General features: G+C 43.5%; 1 protein-coding gene across 7 annotated transcripts in view; it reads left to right on the top strand.

Moving 5' to 3' along the window:
- The window catches only part of nmi (N-myc (and STAT) interactor), a 246,627-nt gene extending 236,690 nt beyond the window's left edge, over positions 1-9,937 (top strand). For all 7 annotated transcript variants that reach the window (XM_059970304.1, XM_059970303.1, XM_059970309.1 and 4 more), the window contains 2 exons: positions 3,749-3,858; positions 9,248-9,937. In XM_059970304.1, the coding sequence (XP_059826287.1) occupies positions 3,749-3,858; positions 9,248-9,445 (308 nt within the window). In that variant the 3' untranslated portion in view covers positions 9,446-9,937. The remainder of the gene's footprint in view (positions 1-3,748; positions 3,859-9,247) is intronic.
- Positions 9,938-22,844: the final 12,907 nt, after the last annotated feature.

The raw sequence follows: 22,844 nt of genomic DNA, 5'->3' as shown, positions 1-22,844 counted from the left end.
GGACACAGAGTGATATAGAAATATTAAGCCAGTGAGAAATCGGCTATAATATGAGAAAAATGTGTAATTGTCCATTTTGGTCATTATTGTAAGGTTTTTTTTTAGCGTGTGGCACCAGACAGTCCCCCATTCTTGTCTATAGGATGAGAAATTGCAAGACTCTGAGATGCAGAAGGATTTAGCTTTTTAGTGCATGGTGCATATATGAGTAGATATGTAGATAGCAATGAGAAAAGCTAACAATAGTACTTTTTTATATGTAAATGGAATAGAAATGCTAATGCTTCCATTTAAAAAAAAAGTGACTTGGTGAACCATGTATTTGTCTCCTCATTTTCGGGAAGGATGCTGATACATTGGAAGCAATTCCGAAAAGTACCAAGTGGAATGGGTGGACTGTTTCATGAAGAATGGCTGGGCAGACTAGATTTGCATCTCCTGGAACTTAAAAAGAGTAAGAGAGGTCTAGGTCAAAATATATAAGATCCAGGGGAATCTTCATTGGATGCATGGGGAGAGGACATTTTCTGTTGTGGGAGGATAAGGGGTTGCCCATTTATGACAGAAGTAATATTTTTTGTCACAGAGAATATGTGCTTTTGGAAGTGGAAGGGCAATGGTACCTGAATAGTTGAATATTGTTAAAACTCAGGGAGTTAGTAACTTAATAAGCAAAAGTGTGTGAGAAAGTTTACCATGGGTAGGTGAGAATGCAGGTGAGACTGGTTATAGTCAGATTAGCAGTAATCTTATTGAATTGTGGGGCAGACTTGAGAGGCTGATGTCCTAATCCTGCTTCTAATTGATCCTCTTTCCCTTTCTCCTATGGTCCACACTCCTATCAGATTTCTTCTCCAGCCCTTGACTTTTCCCACCCACCTGGCTTCACCTATCACCTTCCAGCTAGCCTCTTCCCCCCCCCCCACCTTTTATTCTTGTGTTTTCCCCCTTCTCAGTCCTGAAGAAGAGTCTCACCCAGAAATGTCAACTATTTATTCATTTCCATAGATACTGCCTGACATGTTGAGTTCCTCTTGCATTTTGCATGTGATACTTTCTAATTCATATATTCATTCAGTTGTGAATAGGAATAATGCACAATACCCCTCACATCTAGTCCGCTATTCAGTAAGGTTATAGCTGACCTGTTTTATCAGCTTCAATTCCACTTTCCTGCACAAATCCCATAAGGCCTGATACTCTTTCAGTCCAAAAGCTACCAATCTCTGCACTGAATGTATTCAATAAATTCTGTGGTGGTGAGGAGAACTCTGAGAACATACCCCCTAATTGTCGATCCATCTCACACAGGAAAACATTCTCACTTATCTACCCTGTTAAAGCCCTCTCAAAATTGTATTTTCATAAGATCACCTCCTCTTCTAAACTCCAGATAGTGTAGGCACATTCTGTTGTATGTTTCTCTACTAATTGCCCATAACTGCATGCTTGTTTTTCATTTTTCTTATTTACTGCTCATTGCACCATTGGCATTGAGGGCAGCAATGTAGGTCCTCCATCTCTGTCCATACCATCGCACACAGACATAGAAGGATTCTTCATTGCTGTTTCTGTAACAATTTTTTTTAACCAGTCAGAGTTGTTAGTCCTGAGTTGAACCCCTGAATCTGGAGGATTGCTGGACCACTCTTAGTCTGGCCTCTGGCCTCTATCCTTTGACCTGTGTGACATTGGTGGCCCTACCAAGAGCCAAAGCACAAAGCCCTGACTCCAACCAACATAACTCTCTGGGACGTTGAGCATGTAAGTCTCCAAACCCTATGACAAAGTTGTGGTTCTCTTGGAGGTTTTCATTCAATTCCGTGAGAAAACCTAGGCCATATCATTTCAATAATATACTGCTTTTCTTCCTGGCTTAGCAGATAAACTCAAATTTAATTTTCCATCTTTTTGCTTCTTCCCTGTACAGACTCTTTTATGTTATTGTACGTATAATTTCCCGCTTTTCTTCATATAGTTAGCAAGCTTCCATACAATGTACTCAGTGGCCTTTGGAATGCTGAAAGGACTCAATAGATTGGATGTGGAGTGGAGGTTTCCTATGGTGGGGGAAATCTAAGACTAGAGGCGCAGCCTCGGAATGGAGGGGTGTCAACTTAGAATGGAGATGGGGGGATTTTCTTAAGCCAGAGAGTGGTGAATCTATGGAATACATTGCCGCAAGTGGCTGTGGAGGCCAAGACATTGGGTGTATTTAAGGCAGAGGTTGATTTATTCTTGATTAGTCAGGGCATGAAGGGATACGGGGAGAAGGCAGGAAATTGGGGCTGAGAACGAAACGGATCAGCCATGATGAAATGGCAAAGCAGACTTTTTAAATGGAACATGATGCCCAGCCCAGCCCTTCCATCTCTGCTGCCCAGCAACACCCCCCCATTTAACCCCAGCCTGATCACAGCATAATTTTCAATTAGCCTATCAATCTTTGGCCTTTTAGACTGTGGGAGGAATCCAGAGCACCCAGAGGAAACCCACGCAGTCACAGGAAAACATACATACTTGCAGACAGTGGCGGGAATTGAACCCAGGTCGCCGGTACTGTAAAGAGTTGTGCTAACCACTTTGCTACCATGCCACCCTATTATATGCAAAGAACGTGACTATGTCTTCGGGAAAAAAATCACAAAGCAGTAAGAGAACTCTTGTCAAAGCCACCAGTAGGACCTGAAAAAAATGATAATGGCAAAAAGGAGATGCAGAAGAAGAGCCATGATGAGTGGTTCAAAAGAATCTATTACATTTCTTAAGGTACTTTCATTTGTTTTTGCACATAACCTTACTTTGGGTGGTGGCATGGAAATACGTCTCTACCAAAGGAGGTGTAAGGTGCTGCTTCCCTCCGCTAGCCTGCAGGTCACCCTTGGGCAAGTTGTAGCACCTGCATAGCCCTCTGTTCAGGGTCACGTGAAGCTGTCAGAGCAGGTGGTGGATGGTCGTATGAGCAGCTGGTACACATCACAGGTCCTGGTTATGTGACCACTGACGCCAGGCGGACAATCTCTGAAGAGTATTGATAATGGCAGTGGGGACTCACCCATCTTTAATAGCATTGTCCACAAGAAGGCAATGGCAAACCAATTCTGTAGAAAAAATTGCCAAGAAAAATCCTGATCCATAAAAGACCATGATTACCCACGTCATACAACACAGCACATAACAAACTAACTTACTTTTAAAGTTGGTTAATAAAATGAACAATGATAACAGTGGTGTTGATAAAAATACTATGTTGTAAAAAAGACATTTGGTAGAATGACAATCTTTAGGAAAGAAATCTGATTTCCTTACGTTTTAGCCTTTATGTATTTTCAAGCTCATTGTAAATAATTTGAGATAGTTTAGTAATCCTTTAGTTCAAGAGTAATTAGGACCCAAAAAATTAGATTTTATTTCCATTTCAAAGGTTCATTTTAATAACAGAGCATGTATATAGTATACCACCTGAACTTCTTACTCTTCACAGACAATATAATATCTCCCATACAATATAAAAGAAACATCCCAAGTAGTGAGGGCATCTTGGTTAGCAATTGAAATGACTAAGAGTCTATCTACTGCTGAGTAAGAAGTTATCATGGTGCTGAACACGTATCTAGGGTCACAGAGAGAGATGTTAATGTATCATGGTGCTGAACATGTATCTGAGTTGCAACTGTGCTTTTGGCAACACTAGGGCCACAGAGAAAGACAAAGAAGTGTTTCTCATTTTGTGAACTTTATTTTGCAGTTGCTCGGCGTGTCACAGAACTGAAGAAATATCCACTTCTGATAAATGGGCAAGTATATTGTATGCTGACTGTGGAATCAATAACGAACAGTTACTTGCAGAAATTTCAGGTAAGAATGATACATATTTGCCCTTGTGTGCAGAGGTCACTTAAAGTTGCAGTGTAATTGATGGTTAATTGGAATTGCAAGGACTCGATTTGTTGAAGCAAGACATTTCATGATATGACCTGTTGTTCAGGTGTTTCCTGGTAATTTTCCATCTGATATTTTGTAAGAACATAAGACATAGGAGCAGAATTAGGCTATTTGGTCCATTGAGTCTGCTCCGCCATTTGATCATGACTGACTTATTTTCCCTCTCAACCCCATTCTCCTGCCTTTAACACCCTTATTAATCCGGAGCCTTTCAAACTCTGCTTTAAGTATGACCTATGTCTTGGTAAGCACAGTCATACGTGGCAAAAATTTCTGCTGATTCACCACTCTGTAGCTAAAGAGATTCTTCTGCATCTCAATTTTCTAAAGGGACATCCTTCTATCCTAAGGCTGTGTCCTCTGCCTTAGACTCCCCCACTGTTTAAAAAAAAAATTGTTTCCATGTCCACTTTATCTAGACCTTCCAATATTTGATAGGATCCAATGGGATTCCCCCCCCCCCCCCCGCCCCTCTTCTGAACTCCAGAGAGTTACAGGCCCATAGCCAGAAAGTACTCCTCATACATTAACTCTTCCATTCCTAGGATAATTATCAGAAAACATCCCTGTATGATCTTTAATTCCAACACATCCTTTCTTAGATAAAGGGCCCAAAACTGCACACTATGTTCCAAGTGCAATCTGACCTATGTCTTATAAAGAGCTAGCAACGCATCCTTGCTTTTATATTGTAGTCCTCTTGAAATGAATGGGACATATCTTGCTGAAAGTACAGACCAATAAGGATGTGGTGAGGGCATCTTGTGATTTTGTGATTGACAAGATCCAGATTAATAATATTACAGGAGCTAGGAAGGCAAATAAAGAAGAAGGTGAGTACATTAGAGGCAAAATGTTTTTTAGAAAGAAATAGAGATACAAAGTAAGATGGTTAGTGAACAAAAGAATCTTAAAAAATTGGGGCATCATGGTAGTGTATCAATTAATGTAACACTTTACAGTGCTAGTGACGCAAGTTCAACTCCCACCATTGTGTCTGTAAGTAGTTTGTACTCTTTCCCCATGACCACATGGGTTTCCTCTAGATTCTCCAGTTTCCTTCCACATCCCAAAGAAATAACGGTTAGTAGGTTAATTGGTGTCATGAGTGTAATTGGGCTGCGTGGGCTCGTTGAGCCAGAAGGGCCTGTTATTGTGCTATATCTGTAAATAAGTAAAATAAATAATAAGTATTTTAAATTTAATCTTTTTGAATTTGCAGAGAATTTGCAATTGATTGGCGTTTAATGCAGTCTTAGTTGATATTTTTGACCTTGTGATGAATTTAATGGGCTGGTGATGTCTATGTGTAGCAAATAAAAAAGCAAATAGTGGGAAGGTTAAGACTGTTCTGCTGTCTTGTCTAAAAGAAATGTGAGAACAATATGAATCAAGCAGTGGTTTTAGTGATTATGTATATCCCTTTGTCCCTGAACCCACTGAGCACTTTGTGGCATGTTTGTTTATGTGTTGTTATTTCTCTACCACGTCTAATCCAAGCCTACTTTTTACATCACGCAAACACGAGGAAATCTGCAGATGTTGGAAATTCAGGAAACACACACAAAATGCTGGTGGAACGCAACAGGCCAGGCAGCATCTACAGGAAGAAGCACGTTTCGGGTTGAGACCCTTCGTCAAGACTGTCAGTGGCCTGCTGCGTTCCACCAGCATTTTGTGTGTGCTACTTTTTACATTTTAGCTTTTAGCAAACCATCTGGTTAAAACCAAATCTTTGCAAAAAATTTATCCATGTTCCTTTAACATTAAAAGTTAAGCTTTGGTCATGTGTGTCAGAGAGGTGCAATTGGTTCACATTTGCCCCTACCTGTCCATGAAACCCTTTTCCACCATTACTATCATCATCATCCAATCTGTAGCTCATACATTATCATCATCATTATGTATCATGTCATTATGTGGGTGCTCATGATTGTTCTTGGCAAATATTCTAGAGAAGTGCTTTGACATTACCTTCTTCAGGGCAGTGCCTTTACAAGACAGGCAACTAAAGCCATTATTAATACTCTTCAGAGATTATCTGTCTGGTGTCAGTGGCCACATCACCAGGATATTTAATATGCACCACCTGCTCACATGGCTTCACATGACCATGATGGGGGTGGGGAGGGGGTCGCTAAGCAGGTGCTACACCTTGCCCAAGGGTGACTTGCAAGCTAGTGGATGGAAGGAGCGCCTTATACTTATTTTGGTAGAGACGTATCTCCACCTTGCTACCCAGTGTACAAAAGATATCAAGAGCCAAAATGTCTTTGTGATGAAAGAAAGCTTCTGAAAAGTAGCTGTGTATTTGCAAATTGTGACATCTTCTAAATAAATAGCAAATGCAAATGACTTTAATGAAAGAAAAATGTACATATGCCCATAATAAAAATGGGACATTGCATGTACTTCTTATCAGAAGAGTCGCATACGTTGAATTGCAATTGCTGTGGGCAAGTACTTGATTGGTTAATCAGTCACTGAGCATCAGAAATAATCTGGCAGGCCTGGAATGGGATTGGTTGTTTCCTGGCAAAGGCATGCCCGGTAGGTGGGAAGCCTTCAAAAGTGGAATTTTGAGAGTGCAGTGTTTCTATGTTCCTGTCAGAATAATAAAACAAGGATAACAGGTTTAGCAAACATTCGGTTGTTATGCCTGCAGCTCCCTCCTTTGTGAGAATCGCAAGATCACTGCTGGGTTGGGTCAGGGGGCCAAGGAAATGAGAGAGAGACGTGCGGAATGTCTCATCCCCCGGCAGTGTAAAGCTACGGGACATGGCCATTGTCTCTTGGAGACAAATTTGTGGATTGAGATACTCTGCTACGTGAACGTCCTCAGGCAAAGTGGGCTGGTTGAGGGAGAGATTGCATCACCCCCAACCTGATTGACATCTACAACCCTGCAAGTCAGGATAAAAGAAGGTCTGTAGGAACAGCCCCTCAGATGCACCAGAAGAAACGTTAAGCGACCACGTAATAGCAGGAAGTCATTTGAAGGAGGCCACGTGCGTTCAGTTCCGTTGCCTGGGACTGGTGGCTGGAACCACGGAAAACGGCTTTTAGCTAACAACGAGGAAACCCACTCCCCTGACTCAAAGGATTGGCATCATAAAAGACTTGGGCAAGTTTAAACCGCCTCTCTCTTAAACCCAAAACGCTGCAGCTTGAACGAACTAACAGTGACTGTTATATTTCCATCGGACAATACATTATCCCCTAGACAATGATAGAGCTATTTCTTTTTGGTTATTATTATACCCGCGCTTTAGATTTAGTATTGACGATGTATATTATCTGCATTTTTGCATTAATCTTATTTTTGTGCCCCTTTATCAATAAATACTTTTAAAAATAGTACCATTAGACTTCAACGGACCTCTCTATCTTTGCTGGTAAGTGACCCAGTTGCGGGGATTTGTAACAAGGTTTTTTGAGAAATAATTGAGGCCCTGCTCAAGAAGAAAAGAAGTGCATAGCAAGTATAGGCAGCAAGGAACAAATGAGGTTCTTGAGGAATATAAGAAATGCAAAGTTTGTAGAGAGGTTACTGAATAAGTGATGGAAAGAAAGGCCTGTTTCTGTGGTGTAGTATTCTATGACTGACATTTTTGGTTCTATTTTCTTATGTATTTGCATGGTTGTCTTGTATGTCTTGATATCTGTCCTGTTGGGTGTGGTCTGTTATGTTTCATGGATTTACTGTGAGTGTTCACAAGAAACAACCCTCGGTAATGATTATTTTGAACTTTGAACTTTATGAAAGGAATCTTTTGTGGTTTGACCTTTGTCTTTAAGCCTATTGTGAATTTACACTGAATAGCTAATATTCTTTAGTTTAAGAATAATTAGTGTTCAATTGATGTCAGGTTTTATTTCCAATGACATTTGCCATTCAATATAAACAAACATCCCTAGACATCCCATGACGGTATTAACACTCCATTCCAGTCCATATATAAAATAGCTCTGTACCTCCTGCTTGAATTACCATGTAGTAATGCGTTTAGCCATTGTGTAATCAGAATCAGTTTTATTATCACTGTTGTATATGACATGAAATTTGTTGTTTTGTGGCTACAGTACAGTGCAAACACAAATTTACTACAAATTATGTTTAAAAAGTAACATAAAAAAGGAATAATGAAGGTGTTGTTGACTGTTCAAAAATCTGACAACAGGGGCTCCTCTACCTCCTTTCTAATGATAGTAACAAGAGAGCATGTACTGGATGATGAGGGTCTTTTATGATGGATGTTGCCTGCTTAAACCGTCGCCTCAATAATGGGAAGAGGTGGCTGAGTCTGTAACCCTCTGCGGTGTCTTGTGATCCTGTGCAGTGGAGCCTCTGTCCCAGTCAGAGTGCTCTCCACTGTACATGTAGAAATTTGCAAGAGTCTTTGAAGACATACCAAATCTCTTCAAACTCCTATCAAAGTAGAGCTACAGGCGTGCCTTCTTCGCGACTGTATCAATGTGTTGGGACCAGGATTAATCCTCCGACATGTTGATCCTCTGGCACTTGACTGGTTGCATCAGGACTAGGTATGGAAACATCAATGCCCGAGAACAGAAAGCCTAAAAAAAAGCAGAGGGCACAGCCGGGACATCACAAGCCTTCCCGCCCCCCCCCCCCCCCCAAGCACATCCACAAGGAGAGCTGCCAAAAGAAAGAAGCATCCATCAAAAGGAACCCCGCCATCCAGGCGGTACCTCCTTCTTGCTAGTACCATTGGATGGAGGTACAGGAGCCTGAGGTTGCACACCACCAGATTCAGGAACAGTTATTACTCCTCAAACATTTGAATCACCTGATTCAGCATGGATAACTTCACTCACCTCAATACTGAACTGATTCCACAACCTATGGGCTCACCTTTATGGACTCTGCACCTTATGTTTTCAGTATTATATATTACTATTATTTTGTTTGTTTTGTATTTGCACTGTTTGTTGTCTTTTGCACATTGGTTGTTTGTTGGTGTTTGGGTGTAGTTTTTTTCATTGATTCTGTTGTATTTCTGTTATTGTGAATGCCTGCAACAAAATGAATCTCAAGGTAGTGTATAGTGACATATATGTACTTTGAACTTTGAAGGCGCTCACCATTTCCACCACTGACCTCTCAATGAGGATTGATGCGTGTTTTACCGACCTCCCCTTCCTGATGCCTTTCCTTGGTCTTGCCAACAGTAATTGTAAAAATGCAGAAATCAGTTGTGGTTTATATGTCATTGAAATTACTTTTACTACACTAAACCTTCTGTAACAACTGCTATTCTTCACTGTTACCTTCTTTCAGAAATTTAATGGTGTTTGCAAGAGAACGCTGCTGCTATCTGATATCAAGAGCACAATGGAGGAAGAAGAATTACAAGACAAGCTTAAGATCCATTTTCAGAAACCAAGCAAACAGGGTGGTGAAGTTGAGGATATAAATTATGTCCCAAAAGACAAACATCGCCTGGTGTACTTAGAAGAGGATTCTTCAGAAAAGTGATATTCAGTTTTTAGCAAATGCACTGGTCTTCTTAAGTAATTGGTCTCTTTTATTGCACCACCGTTTTGCCAATGCTATAACAAAACATTTTATCAGGGCTAACTGGTAGCCTTGATAAGTCTTCTCTTACCATTTTTGTTTTCTTCTGAGACAGTTTTATTCTTTATGTATAACTGTGATAATGCATTTATCTTCTGTAAATATGTGTGTGTGTTATACTTCAATATGCAATAAAATACTGGAATCCAGTTGTACATCTGGAAAAATAATTTAATACTCATGTTCTTTAACTTTGACAAAACTAATCAATTTGTAGCAGAAACTAATTCATTGGATTAATATAAAACTGTTTCTTAAACATAGAGACATATTGTGTATTTACATTGCTGTATCAACCCTTAATACCAGTAAAGTATATTTTAATTTGATTTTGTTATGTTTCGTAACTTCAAAACATTAAAATAATTCAAAGGACAACATGGGAGTCTGAAATGCGGGTTTAACTTTGTGTTTACTTTGAGGTGCATGTATCACGTGGTAGTGTGTTGATGTATGTAATTCACATATTTATGCATGTAACCCATAATTATTTAAATGAACAAGAATGCTTAATCAACCAATAGATATACAAGGTTACTGAAATAGAACTTAAATATTAAATACACAACAGGTTTAATTCAGTAATAAAATTTTTGAACTACTGTACTTAATTTACTTCAGATTGTACGTTCTATGAGAACTTTATTTACATAAAAAAGGCTGCCTCTGTATCAAACAGACAGCTTTTGTCTCTGCGTTCAGTTAAAATTATACTCTAAAATAATTCTATTTATGAAAACACTGGCTATTATTTAAACTCAAAATCATTGCTGTCGCAGAAAATTCTTAATCAACTTTGGTTATTAGTTTCTGTCAATGACAGTTGTAATTGGGCAGTCATAGAAAATTTATGACACAAAAGGAGGCTTATGGTCACCTTTACTCTACCTCTTTCTTCTCACCTTTCTATCTGCCTATCACCTAAAAATTCCCTCCCTCCAGTTCCTCTCCTCACCTCTTTCCCTTTGTTTCTTAGTCCACTAATCTGTTTTAATCTTTGTCAGCCCATTTTTCACTTCCACCTATCACCTTCCATTTTCTTATGTCATTGCCACTCACCCCCATCCCTCACTTTCCTATCACCCACCTCTCACCTGTGTCCACCCATCACCTGAAGCTCTTCCTCCACCCCTTTCCCTACATATTTTACCATCTCAACTCTTTCTTTCTTGATGAAGGGTCTCAAGGCCAAAATGTTGACTGTCCATTTCCCTCCATAGATGCTGTTCAACCCACTCCAGTATTTGGTGTTGCTCCAGATTTCCAGTGTTTGTCAGTATCTCAGATGGGAAGCTAAGATGGGTTGGCATGGATCAGATGGGAACCTAGGATTGATTGGCATGGACCATATGGGTAGACTGTCAGACGGAGTGGACTTGGAGCGAGGGTCCGAAGGTCAGTGACGATCGGAGGTGGTCAATAGTGGACGAATGGCCTTACCAGTGAGCTCCAACGTTTGCGTATTAGACTGTTTCATGAGAATGGGCCCTTTTTTTTTGTTTCTTTACTAACCATATAGTCAAATTAAGGATTGTAAAGCTCAATCGTTTAATTGCAAAAAAAAAATCCTCATGACATTGAGGTAATTTGCCAACCCTTCCTGCAAAACACAAAGTCCAATCCAGGTGTACAAGGCAGAGACATAGCTCCCCAAAATGGTAGGTGTTACACTCTGTTCCCCTGGTGATACATAGGCCAGCCTATCCAGTGGTCTCCCAACTTACGCTTTCCAGGTAGTCCCAAATTTCTCAAGGACTCAGTCTTCCAGCAAGAGTTGGGAGAACCTCACCTTTTGATCGTACCTCCTCTTATTTCCTTGATTCTGCTTGGCAGATGTGGCCCGTCAATCTTTTGTTGAGCTGATCAGAAAGGTACGGGAAGAGGAGAACATGTCGGAGGCGTGGGAGGGCTCCGCCAGCAGGGTACAGTGGTCCCCTGCGGTGAAGTGACCACAGATAGCCTACCCTGGGGAGCAGTAGAGGAGTTTATGGCAGAGGTGAGAACAGAAATGTTTTGGCTGTTATCAGCGGGTGTGATCATCCCCCCCACATATGATGGAGCTGATTGGGGGGGGGGGGGGTGGATCCTCTAAGGGGATGGACAATATGGAGGGTAGCCAGGTGTAACGCCAGAAGGAGAGTGAGCCCCCGGGTACCCCAGCAGAGAGGGTTGTTGGAAAAACTTAGAGGAGACCCAATGAGGGAACGACCTGGTATCTCTGGGGAACAGGTTCCCAGCAATGTACCGAGGATACCCCGTTCAGAGAAAGGTCGTGGTGACTGGCCCCTGCAGAGGTGGAGGACATTTGGCAGCATTTGCGTAAGTTGAAGGAAGCTGGGATCATTGCCGAGTCCCAAAGCCCCTATGCGTTCCCAATAGTAGTAGCCTGAAAGAAGAACAGGAAGGTACAGATATGTGTGGGCTATAGGACTCTGAACAGGCACACCATCCATGACCAGTATATGGTCTTGAGGATTGAAGACGTGCTGGCCTGCTTAAGTGGTGCAAAGTGGTTCAGCGTGCTGGACTCGAGGAGTGGATATTACCCGATCCCCATGAGTGAGGGTGACAAAGAGAAGACGGCATTTATATGTGTTCTGGGATTTTTCCAGTTCGAAAGGATGCCCCAGGGCATCTTGGGAGCTCCTGCAACCTTCCAGCGGGTCATGGAGAAGATGGTGGGGGATATGAACTTGCTTGAGGTATTGGTATATCTGGAAGACCTCACAGTGTTTGGATCCACCTTGGAAGAATATGAAGCGAGGCTGCTAAAAGTGCTGAACTGCCTGAAAGCTGAAGGGTTAAAACTTTCCCTAGAAAAGTACCACTTCTGCCAAATGTCTTTTAGCTATGTTGGGCCCAAAGTCTCATAGGATGGAGTAGCTACAGATCTAGCTAAGATCCAGGCGGTTACCTCTTTGCCAAGACCCCAGACTGTCAGTGCTCTGCACTCGTTCCTCAGCTTCTGTGGTTACAATTGGAGGTTCGTGAAGGGCTATGTGAAAATGAGTCACTCATTGAATCAGCTTCTGTGTGGTTACTCTCCCTTGGGGAAGAAAGGGAGGGGGATAAAAGGACAGGATGGTAGAGTATCTTAGCCTGTCAAAACCCTTTGGACCAAGGTGGCGTGAAAAATGTGAGGAGGCCTTTCAGTCGCTGAAGGAGCTGCTGACCCAGGCGCCAGTGCTGGTTTTTGCGGATCCCCGATTACCATATGTATTGCACACGGATGCCAGCCGAGAGGGTTTAGGGGTCGTCCTGTCAGGATCAGGGCACCGGGCTGAGGCCTGTTGTGTTTGTCAGCCGGTGTCTGTCGCCCTCCGAGAAAAAAATACCCCCCACACAGTTCTAGTGTTGAAATGGGCGGTGGTGGATAAGCTGAGTGACTACCCCTACGGGACAAAGTTTGAGGTAAGGACGGACAGCCCCCTAACTTGTATCCTGACCTCGGTGAAACTGGATGCCACAGGCCATCAGTGGTTGGTAGCGTAGTCTGCCTATGATTTCAGCCTGAAGTACCAGCCGGGAAGCAGGAACGTTGATGCTGATGCTTTGTCCTGACGGGCCCAAGAGGGACTGGTCAGGGATGAGGAGTGGGAGAGCGTTCCTGCCCCAGGGGTGAAGGCCATGTGTCAGTTTGCCATCACCGTGAAGGCAGAGGGAAAGGACGGCCGGATCGAGTGGTGAATCAGTTAGGAGCTTCTGATGACGCCATTCCCCAAGTTTACCATCACCTGACTGCTCTGAAGACAAATCAGCAGTCCGCCCATTCAAACAATCTCTTTCCATGCGCGTCCTCTCTCCTCATCTTTCCCAGGCAAATAACCGCAAAATGCCTCTCCAGACACATAAGAAAGAACAACATCCCACTCATTGGCTAACATGCCCTGTTATCTCTAGTCATAATCCAAACATTGCTGCTACAGGGAAGCCATTACATTGGCGTGTTACAGTAGTAAATTGGATGAGAGATTGGTTTCAGAAGAGGAGCCAGAGAGTGGTAGGAGATGGTTGCCTCTCTGAATGGAGGCCCGTGACTAGTGGTGTGCAGCAGGGATTGGTGTTGGGTCCATTTTAGTTTGTCATCTATATCAATGATCTGGATGAGAATGTGGTAAACTGGATCAGCAAATTGGCAGATGACACCAAGTTTAAGTGTGTAGTTAAAGAGCAAACACGAGGAAATCTGCAGATGCTGGAAATTCAAACAACACACACAAAATGCTGGTGGAACACAGCAGGCCAGGCAGCATCTATAAGGAGAAGCACTGTCGACTTTTCGGGCTGAGACCCTTCGTCAGGACTAACTGAAAGGAGAGATACTAAGAGATTTGAAAATAGTGGGGAAAGGGGGAAATAATAGGAGAAGACCGGAGGGGGTGGGATTCCAGCTAAGAGCTGGAAAGGTGATTGGCAAAAGTGATACAGAGCTGGAGAAGGGAAAGGATCATGGGACGGGAGGCCTCGAGAGAAAGAAAGGGGGAGGGGGGGAGCACCAGAGGGAGATGGAGAACAGGCAGGGGTGATGGGCAGAGAGAGAGAAAAAAAAACAAACAACTAAATGTGTCAGGGATGGTGTAAGAAGTGGAGGAGGGGCATTAACAGAAGTTAGAGAAGTCAATGTTCATGCCATCAGGTTGGAAGCTACCCAGCTGGTATATAAGGTGTTGTTCCTCCAACCTGAGTGTGGTTTCGTCTCGACAGTAGAGGGAGGCCATGGATAGACATATCAGAATGGGAATGAGAGGTGGAGTTAAAATGTGTGGCCACTGGGAGATCCTGCTTTCTCCGGCGGACCGAACGTAGGTGTTCAGCGGAACTGTCTCCCAGTTTGCATCAGGTCTCACCAATATATAAAAGGCCACACCGGGAGCACCGAACACAGTATACCACACCAGCCAACTCACAGGTGAAGTGTCGCCTCACCTGGAAGGACTGTCTGGGGCCCTGAATGGTGGTGAGGGAGGAAGTGTAAGGGCAGGTGTAGCACTCGCTTACAAGGATAAGTGCCAGGAGGGAGATCGGTGGGAAGGGATGGGGGGGAACGAGCGGACAAGGGAGTCACTTAGGGAGCGATCCCTGCGGAAAGCAGAAAGGGGGGGGGGAGGGAAAGATGTGCTTGGTAGTGGGATCCCATTGGAGGTGGCGGAAGTTACAGAGAATTATACGTTGGACCTGGAGGCTGGTGGGGTGGTAGGTGAGGACAAGGGAAACCCTCTCCCGAGTGGGGTGTCGGGTGGATGGGGTGAGGGTAGATGTGCGGGAAATGGGAAAGATGCGTTTGAGAGCAGAGTTGATGGTGGAAGAAGGGAAACCCTTTTGTTTAAAAAAGGAAGACATCTCCTTCGTCCTGGAATGAAAAGCCACATTTTGAGAGCAGATGCGGCGGAGATGGAGGAATTGTGAGAAGGGGATAGCATCTTTGCAAGAGACAGGGTGGGAAGAGGAATTGTCCAGGTAGCTGTGAAAATCTGCAGGCTTATAGTAGATATCAGTAGATAAGCTGTCTCCAGAGATGGAGACAGAAAGATCAAGAAAGGGGAGGGAGGTGTCAGAAATGGACCAGGTAAATTTGAGGGCAAGGTGAAAGTTGGAGGCAAAGTTAATGAAGTCAACAAGCTCAGCATGCGTGCAGGAGGCAGTGCCAATGCAGTTGTCGATGCAGCGTAGGAAAAGAGGGGGACATATAGAGTTGGAACATGGACTGTTCCACAAAGCCAACAAAAAGGCAGTCATAACTGGGACCCATGCGGGTGCCCATGGGTACACCCTTGGTTTGGAGGAAGTGGGAGGAGCCAAAGGAGAAATTATTGAGAGTAAGAATTATTCCACTAGACCAGGGGTCGGCAACCCTTACCACTGAAAGAGCCATATGGACCCGCTTCCCACAGAAAACACTGGGAGCCACAAAACCCGTTTGACATTTAAAATGAAATAACACTGCATACAACATTTTTTTTTGCCTTTATGCTATGTATAAACAAACTATAATGTGTTGCATTTATGAAATTGATGAACTCCTGCAGAGGAAACGAAATTACATTTCTGCATGCAACAAAAACATTTTGAACTCCGAAAAAAAAGACATTGGGTTGAAGGTTACTACATCGTTAACCTACCTTGGATCGAAAAATTAAAAGAAATCGCGCACTGGCGGCTATCAGCCATTGGCAGTGGTGACGTATATTAATAGCGATAAAAACACGTAGCGGTGTGCTACACGCAGCGCTAAAATAACGACACGGAGTGGTTAAACTGCAGTCAAAGATAACTTTATTCGAACTACACAGCCTTGCTTTTAAGCCTCTCTCAACCTGCCCCCCCGTGGGTGCGGATGCTCCAAAAGACACGTACTCACAAACCCCCGGAGGCTATCACCCTTAGCCGGAACGCTGGCAAATTGTGAGCCGGTTCGGATGTGCCAGGAAATGGGTCGCCACAACATTTTATTTAGTTTGTACAAGATCACCATAATCTTCAAATTTAGAATTACATTTCAAAAACTAACAAACTAAAATAAAATACATTTTAATTAAATACTCATTTATTTTCCAAAGCCACAGGGAGCCGCAGCATAGAGTTGAAAGAGCCGCGGGTTGCCGACCCCTGCACTAGACGGAGGAGAGTGGTGGTAGAGGGGAATTGGTTAGATCTGGAATCCAAAAAGAAGCAAAAAGCTTTGAGCCCATCTGGGTGGGGGATGGAGGAATATAGGGACTGGACATCAAAGGTGAAAATAAGGTGGTGGGGTCCAGGGAACTTAAGATCATTGAAAAAATTCAAAGTGTGAGAAGTGTCACGAACATAGGTGGGAAGAGATTGAACAAGGGGGGATAAGACAGTGTCAAGGTATGCAGAAATGAGTTTAGTGGGGCAGGAGCAAGCTGAGACAATAGGTCTAGTGTCAGTGGAGAGGGAAGGGTTAGGGTGAGAGGAAGATGGAGCCTATGAGGGCTCAGGAGCTGACGATGGGATCTGAGGGAGAGGGGATTGCAGAGTGGTGGTGGGGGAAGGGGAGACGGGAGACACAATCACAGCAGGTGAAGACCGGGCCTGGTGTTCAAGGCTGGAGTCGCAGTCAGTGGTTGCGCAATCACTTTGAAGCCGTTCATGGTCGTTGGAACATGCGGTGATGGTGCTGGAGTCCGGGTTTTTAATATGCCCTGGGTTGCTGGGCCAGCTGGGATCGACGGCTGAGGCCATTCCATGGTCGTTGGAACATGCGGTGATGGTGCTGGAGTCTGGGTTTTCAATATGCCCTGGGTTGCTGGGGTAGCCGAGATCAACGGCCGAGGCCAATCCATTATGCTGAATTTACACAGTACAGTAGGGTATATTCATTTATATATACAAAATGTTGTGTTTAGTTTTCTAAGATTCAAACTAACTAGCATTTCACAAGCTTTATATTTTAAAATTAGTCAATTTGTAAAATATGAACTTAGACTCAAGTGATAGACCATAGTTTTATCTATATATTTATTATCAATAAATGCCTATTGAAACTCAGACACTAGCTATTCCCTGGAATTTCACCCCTTGTTCAGCAGTGCTAACTTATTGATGTAATGACATCAGCATTTTATGTTCTGCCTCTGCAATTCAGCTCCATTGGGATTGGCAGAGATTGATTACGTTGCATCTAGAAGTACAAAAGTGGCAATTCCAGTTATAAATGTTTAAAGTGACATTCCATGTTTTGCTCCTATAATGTCATTTAAATATAAATAACACACACAACCACACCCCTGCTTTCCCCCACCTTTCTCTCCTCCCATCTGTCATTGGCAAGATGCTAAATCAAAGAGGAGATAACTAATTGTTTGGGAAAACTGACTATTATTAAGTCAAGTCACCCACATTCTTTGGGATGTACAGAGAGAGTTGATAGAGGAAAGCCTATGGATGTCAGGTAGTTAGATTTGCAAAAGGAATCCGACAACATGCCACTGAAGAGGTTGGTAGAAAAATCTAGAGCCAAAAGTACTGCAGCAGGGGTATTAGCATGGATTGAAAGCTGGTTCTCACATAAGGAACAACAAATTTTCTCTAACGGGGAAGTCGTGGAACGTAACAACTAAGGAGCTGGTCATTTAAACCTGAAATACTGTGTGTAGAAATTTCTTCATGTAAAGGGTTGTGAAATTCTGAAATACTCTGCACTCAAGAGTTTGGAGGCCAGATCACTAAGGTGGATATAGATAAGTATTTGAAAGATTGAGGAATTGAAGGTTTTGAGGAACCAACACAGAAGAGGGATCGAGGCCAGTGTAGGTCAATCATGATCTGATTGAATGACAGAGCAGGCTGGAGGGGTCTAGTGACTTGCTGCTGCCCTATTGTATTCCTCTGTTGTGAACAGGCTGGAGGTTTAAACTCTGACAGTTCTCCAATATCCAAATGATGCTTCTTGTAAGAGCTTAGATGGTGAAGGACCTATTCAATGCTGATTGTTGTACTGTAGAACTCATTCTTTTAGATTGGCTATTCAACAAAGACCAACATATGAGTTCCCTTTCTCCCTTTCCTTCCCCAGGGGTGTTTTGTCAATGGTAACATACCATATTTTTGAGATACAGCCTTTCTGGACCCTTGAGCCATATCACCCAGCAGCCCCCCGATTTCATCCTAGCCTAATCGCAGGGTGTTTACAAAGACCAATTAACCTACCAAACTCACTATAAAACCCACTGATAAGGGGGGAGCTGTTGTCTGGTGTACTGACCTTTACCTAGCCGAGGCACAGCGACAACTCTCTGATACCTCCTCTTATTTGCCCCTTGATCATGACCCCACTAAGGAGCACCAGGCCATTGTCTCCTATACCATCACCAACCTCATCAGCTCTGGGGATCTCCCATCCACTGCCACCAACCTCATAGTTCCCACACCCCGCACTTCCTGTTTCTACCTCCTACCCAAGATCCACAAACCTGCCTGTCCAGGTAGACCTATTGTCTCAGCTTGCTCCTGTCCCACTGAACTCATTTCTGCATACCTTGACACTGTCTTATCCCCCCATTCAAACTCTTCTCACCTATACTCGTGACACTTCTCACGCTTTGAACTTTTTCAATGATTTTAAGTTCCCTGGCCCCCACCACCTTATTTTCACCATGGATGTCCAGTCCCTATATACCTCCACCCCCCACCAGGATGGTCTCAAAGCTCCGTTTCTTTTTGGATTCCAGACCTAACCAATTCCACTCTACCACCACTCTCTTCGGTCTAGTGGAATTAGTTCTTACTCTCAATAATTTCTCCTTTGGTTCCTCCCACTTCCTCCAAATCAAGGGTGTAGCCATGGGCACCCGCATGGGTCCCAGTTATGCCTGCCTTTTTGTTCTAACTCTATACGGGTATACATCCCCCTCTTTTCCTTCGCTACATCGAAGACTGCATTGACGCTGCCTCCTGCACGCATGCTGAGCTTCATTAACTTTGCCTCCCACTTTCACCCTGCCCTCAAATTTACCTGGTCCATTTCCGACACCTTCCTCCCCTTTTTTGATCTTTCTGTCTCCATCTCTGGAGACGGCTTATATACTGATATCTACTATAAGCCTACAGACTCTCACAGCTACCTGGACTATTCCTCTTCCTACCCTGTCTCTTGCAAAAATGCTATCCCCTTCTCACAATTCCTCCATCTCTGCTGCATCTGCTCTCAGGATGAGGCTTTTCATTCCAGGACTAAGGAGATGTCTTCCTTTTTTTTAAAACATTTAAACATTTTACACTCAATTTTTTATTGAGTTTTCAAATGATTACAGAAAGAAAAAAATATATACCCTTCCCCCCTCCCCCCAACATCCCTATAGAAAAAAAAAGTGCCTGGATATCGGAAGATCCCCACATGCTCCACGGAGTTCGTAATAACTTTAGTATATATATATATATATATATATATATTTCTTTCTTTCCTCGAATAACCAATTATTTTATCTTCGGAGCATGTCTGCATGTCTTCCTTTTTTAAACAAAGGGGTTTCCATTCTTCCACCATCAACTCTGCTCTCAAACGCATCTCTCCCATTTCCAGCACATCTGCCCGACACCCCACTCGGGATAGGGTTCCCCTTGTCCTCACCTACCACCCCACCAGCCTCCAGGTCCAACGTATAATTCTCCGTAACCTCTCCCATCTCCAACGGGATCCCACTACCAAGCACATCTTTCCTTCCCCCCATTTCTGCTTTCTGCAGGGATCGCTCCCTATGCAACTCCCTTGTCCACTTGTTCCCCCCCCCCATCCCTTCCCACTGATCTCCCTCCTGGCACTTATCCTTGTAAGCGAAACAAGTGTTACACCTGCCCTTACACTTCCTCCCTCACTACCATTCAGGGCCCCAGGTGAGGCGACACTTCACCTGTGAGTTGGCTGGTGTGGTATACTGCATGGTGCACCCGGTGTGGCCTTTTATATATTGGTGAGACCCGACGCAGACTGGGAGACAGTTTCGCTGAACACCTACGCTCGGTCCGCCAGAAAAAGCAGGATCTCCCAGTGGCCACACATTTTAACTCCACCTCCCATTCCCATTCTGATATGTCTATCCATGGCCTCCCTCTACTGTCGAGATGAATCCACACTCAGGTTGGAGGAACAACACCTTATATACCAGTTGGGTAGCTTCCAACCTGATGGCATGAACATTGACTTCTCTAACTTCTGTTAATGCCCCTCCTCCCCTTCTTACCCCATCCCTGACATATTTAGTTGTTTTTTTTCTCTCTCTCTGCCCATCACCCTGCCTGTTCTCCATCTCCCTCTGGTGCTCCCCCCCTCCCACTTTCTTTCTCCTGAGGCCTCCCATCCCATGATCCTTTCCCTTCTCCAGCTCTGTATCACTTTCGCCAATCACCTTTCCAGCTCTTAGCTGGAATCCCACCCCCTCCGGTCTTCTATCATTTCGCATTTCCCACTCCCCCCACTACTTTCAAATCTCTTACTATCTTTCCTTTCAGTTAGTCCTGACAAAGGGTCTCGGCCCGAAACGTTGACTGTGCTTCTCCCTATAGATGCTGCCTGGCCTGCATTTTGTGTGTGTTAAGTGTGTAGTGCAGTGGTCCCCAACTACCAGGCCACGGCCCGGTGGTTGGGGACCACTGATGTAATGGACCGTGATGAAAGCTATCAAAGCATGCAGTGGAATCTGGACCAGTTGGAAAAATTGGCTGAAAAATAGCAGATGGAACTTAATGCAGACAAATTTGAGGTGTTGTACTTTGGGAGGACCAAGCAGGGTAGGTCTTCCAAGGTGAATGGTAGAGCACTGAGGAGTGTGGTAGAAACAGAGGGATCTGGGAATACAGATCCATAATTTCTTGAAAGTGATATTGTGGGTAGATAGGGCCATAAAGAAAGCTTTTGGCACATCGGCCTTCATAAATCAATGTATTAAGTACAGGTCTTAGGATGTTGCATTGAAGTTGTCTAAGATATTGGCGTGGCTTAATTTAGAGTACCGCGTGCAGTTTTTGTCACCTACCCAGAGGAAAGATGTAAATAAGAATGGAAGAGTGTAGAGGAAATTTACAAGGATGTTGCCAGAACTTGAGGGCCTGAGTTACAGGGAATGGTTGAATAGGTTAGATCTTAATTCCCTAGAAGGTAGAAAATTGAGGGGAAATTTGAGGGGTATAGATAGGTTAGATCCAAGCAGACTTTTTCCACTGAGGTTGGGTGAGACTACAGCTAGAGGTCATGGGTTAAGGCTGAAAGGAACCTGGAATATGCATTACTGGAGAAGGCTTGAAACATGGACTATTCTATGTAACGAGTCAAAAGGCAGGCATAGCTGGGGCCCATGCAGGTGTCTATAGCTACCTGTTAAGTCTGGAGGAAGTGGGAGGAGCCAAACTAAAAATTGTTGAGGGTAAGGACCAGTTCTGGAAGGGAAGTGGTTAGTTTTTTTGTTCAGAAGTGGAGAGCTTTGAGGTCTTCTTGATGAGGGATATAGGTGTATAGAGACTGGACATTCATGGTGAAAATTAGGTGGTCAGGGCCAGGGAATAGAACATTAGTGTGGAGATTGAGAGCACAAGGAGTGTCATAGTTCTAGGTGGGAAGGGACAGAACCAAGGGGGGTAGAATGGAGTCGAGATATGAGGACACAAGTTCAGGGGGGCAGAAGCAGGCAGAGACAATGGGCCTACCCAGATAGTCAGGTTTGTGGATCTTGGCTAGAAGGTAGAAATGAGCAGTGTGCAGTAAGTAAACTATGAGTTTGGTGGCAGTTCTCCAGAGCTGATGAGGTTGGTGATGGAGTTGGAGACAATTTTCTGATTGCCCAGAGTGGGATCCTTTTCAAGGGGTGGGTAAGAGGAGGTGTCTGAGAGTTGATGCCTAGTCTCAGCAAGATAGAGGTCAGTCTACCACACTTCAACAGCACCCTATTTGCAGGTTGGGATTGGGGCAGAGAGAGTGGAGGGCAGAGTGTTCAGAAGGGGTAAATTTTGAAGAAGATAGAGGAATGCTTAAGTCAAGCATGTTGATGTCTCACCAGCAATTAGTCCAGAGTTGATAAGGACAGTAGTGGTGTCAGAGACAGTTCTCTTCAAGGGATATTAAAGAGGAGGTGTCTAAGTCTTGCTGCCAGTTCCGATTCCCATTCTTGTTTCGACATGTCGACCCATGGACTCCACTTGTGCCATGATGAGGCCACCCTCAGGGTGGAGAAGCAACACTTTATATTCCATCTTGGTAGCCTCCAATCTGATGGCATGAATATCAATTCCTGAAACTTCCATTTAAAAAAAATTTTTTTCCCCATCCCCATTTCTATTTCTCACTCTGACCTCTTCTCATCACCTGTTCCTGGTTGCACTCCTTTTTCCCTTTGTCCTTTCCACTCTCCTCTCACATCAGATTCTTCTGCTTCTTCTATTTCTGGCAGCTTAGATGCATCTAAGCATATTACTGCCCTCCACAGGATGTATAATTAATTATAGAATTTCAAGAAACTCAAATTCTCGAATATGAACTAGTCGCACATAAAAACTAAATCAATCAGATGGTGGTTCTCTTGGTGGCTAAACAAAGATTTAATAGAAAACCAAAATACATTTAAGTCAGACAGCCTCTTGAACAATATGCTTCTCTCAATTTTATATCGATTACAATTCAGCAAAACATGCTGAACTGTCTCTGGACTACCACAGTCACATAATCCAGTAGGATGTTTTCCTATTATCTTTAAATAATTGTTTAGCCCACAATGCCCCAACCTAAGTCTTGTTAATTTCACCATATCTCTATGATTTAAAGAGTAACAGTCTGAGACCTTTTTTTTTATTA

This window comes from Hypanus sabinus, chromosome 5, assembly GCF_030144855.1.
Source record: "Hypanus sabinus isolate sHypSab1 chromosome 5, sHypSab1.hap1, whole genome shotgun sequence".
NCBI classification, from domain to species: domain Eukaryota; kingdom Metazoa; phylum Chordata; class Chondrichthyes; order Myliobatiformes; family Dasyatidae; genus Hypanus; species Hypanus sabinus.
This window is presented reverse-complemented; position numbering and strand designations above follow the sequence as displayed.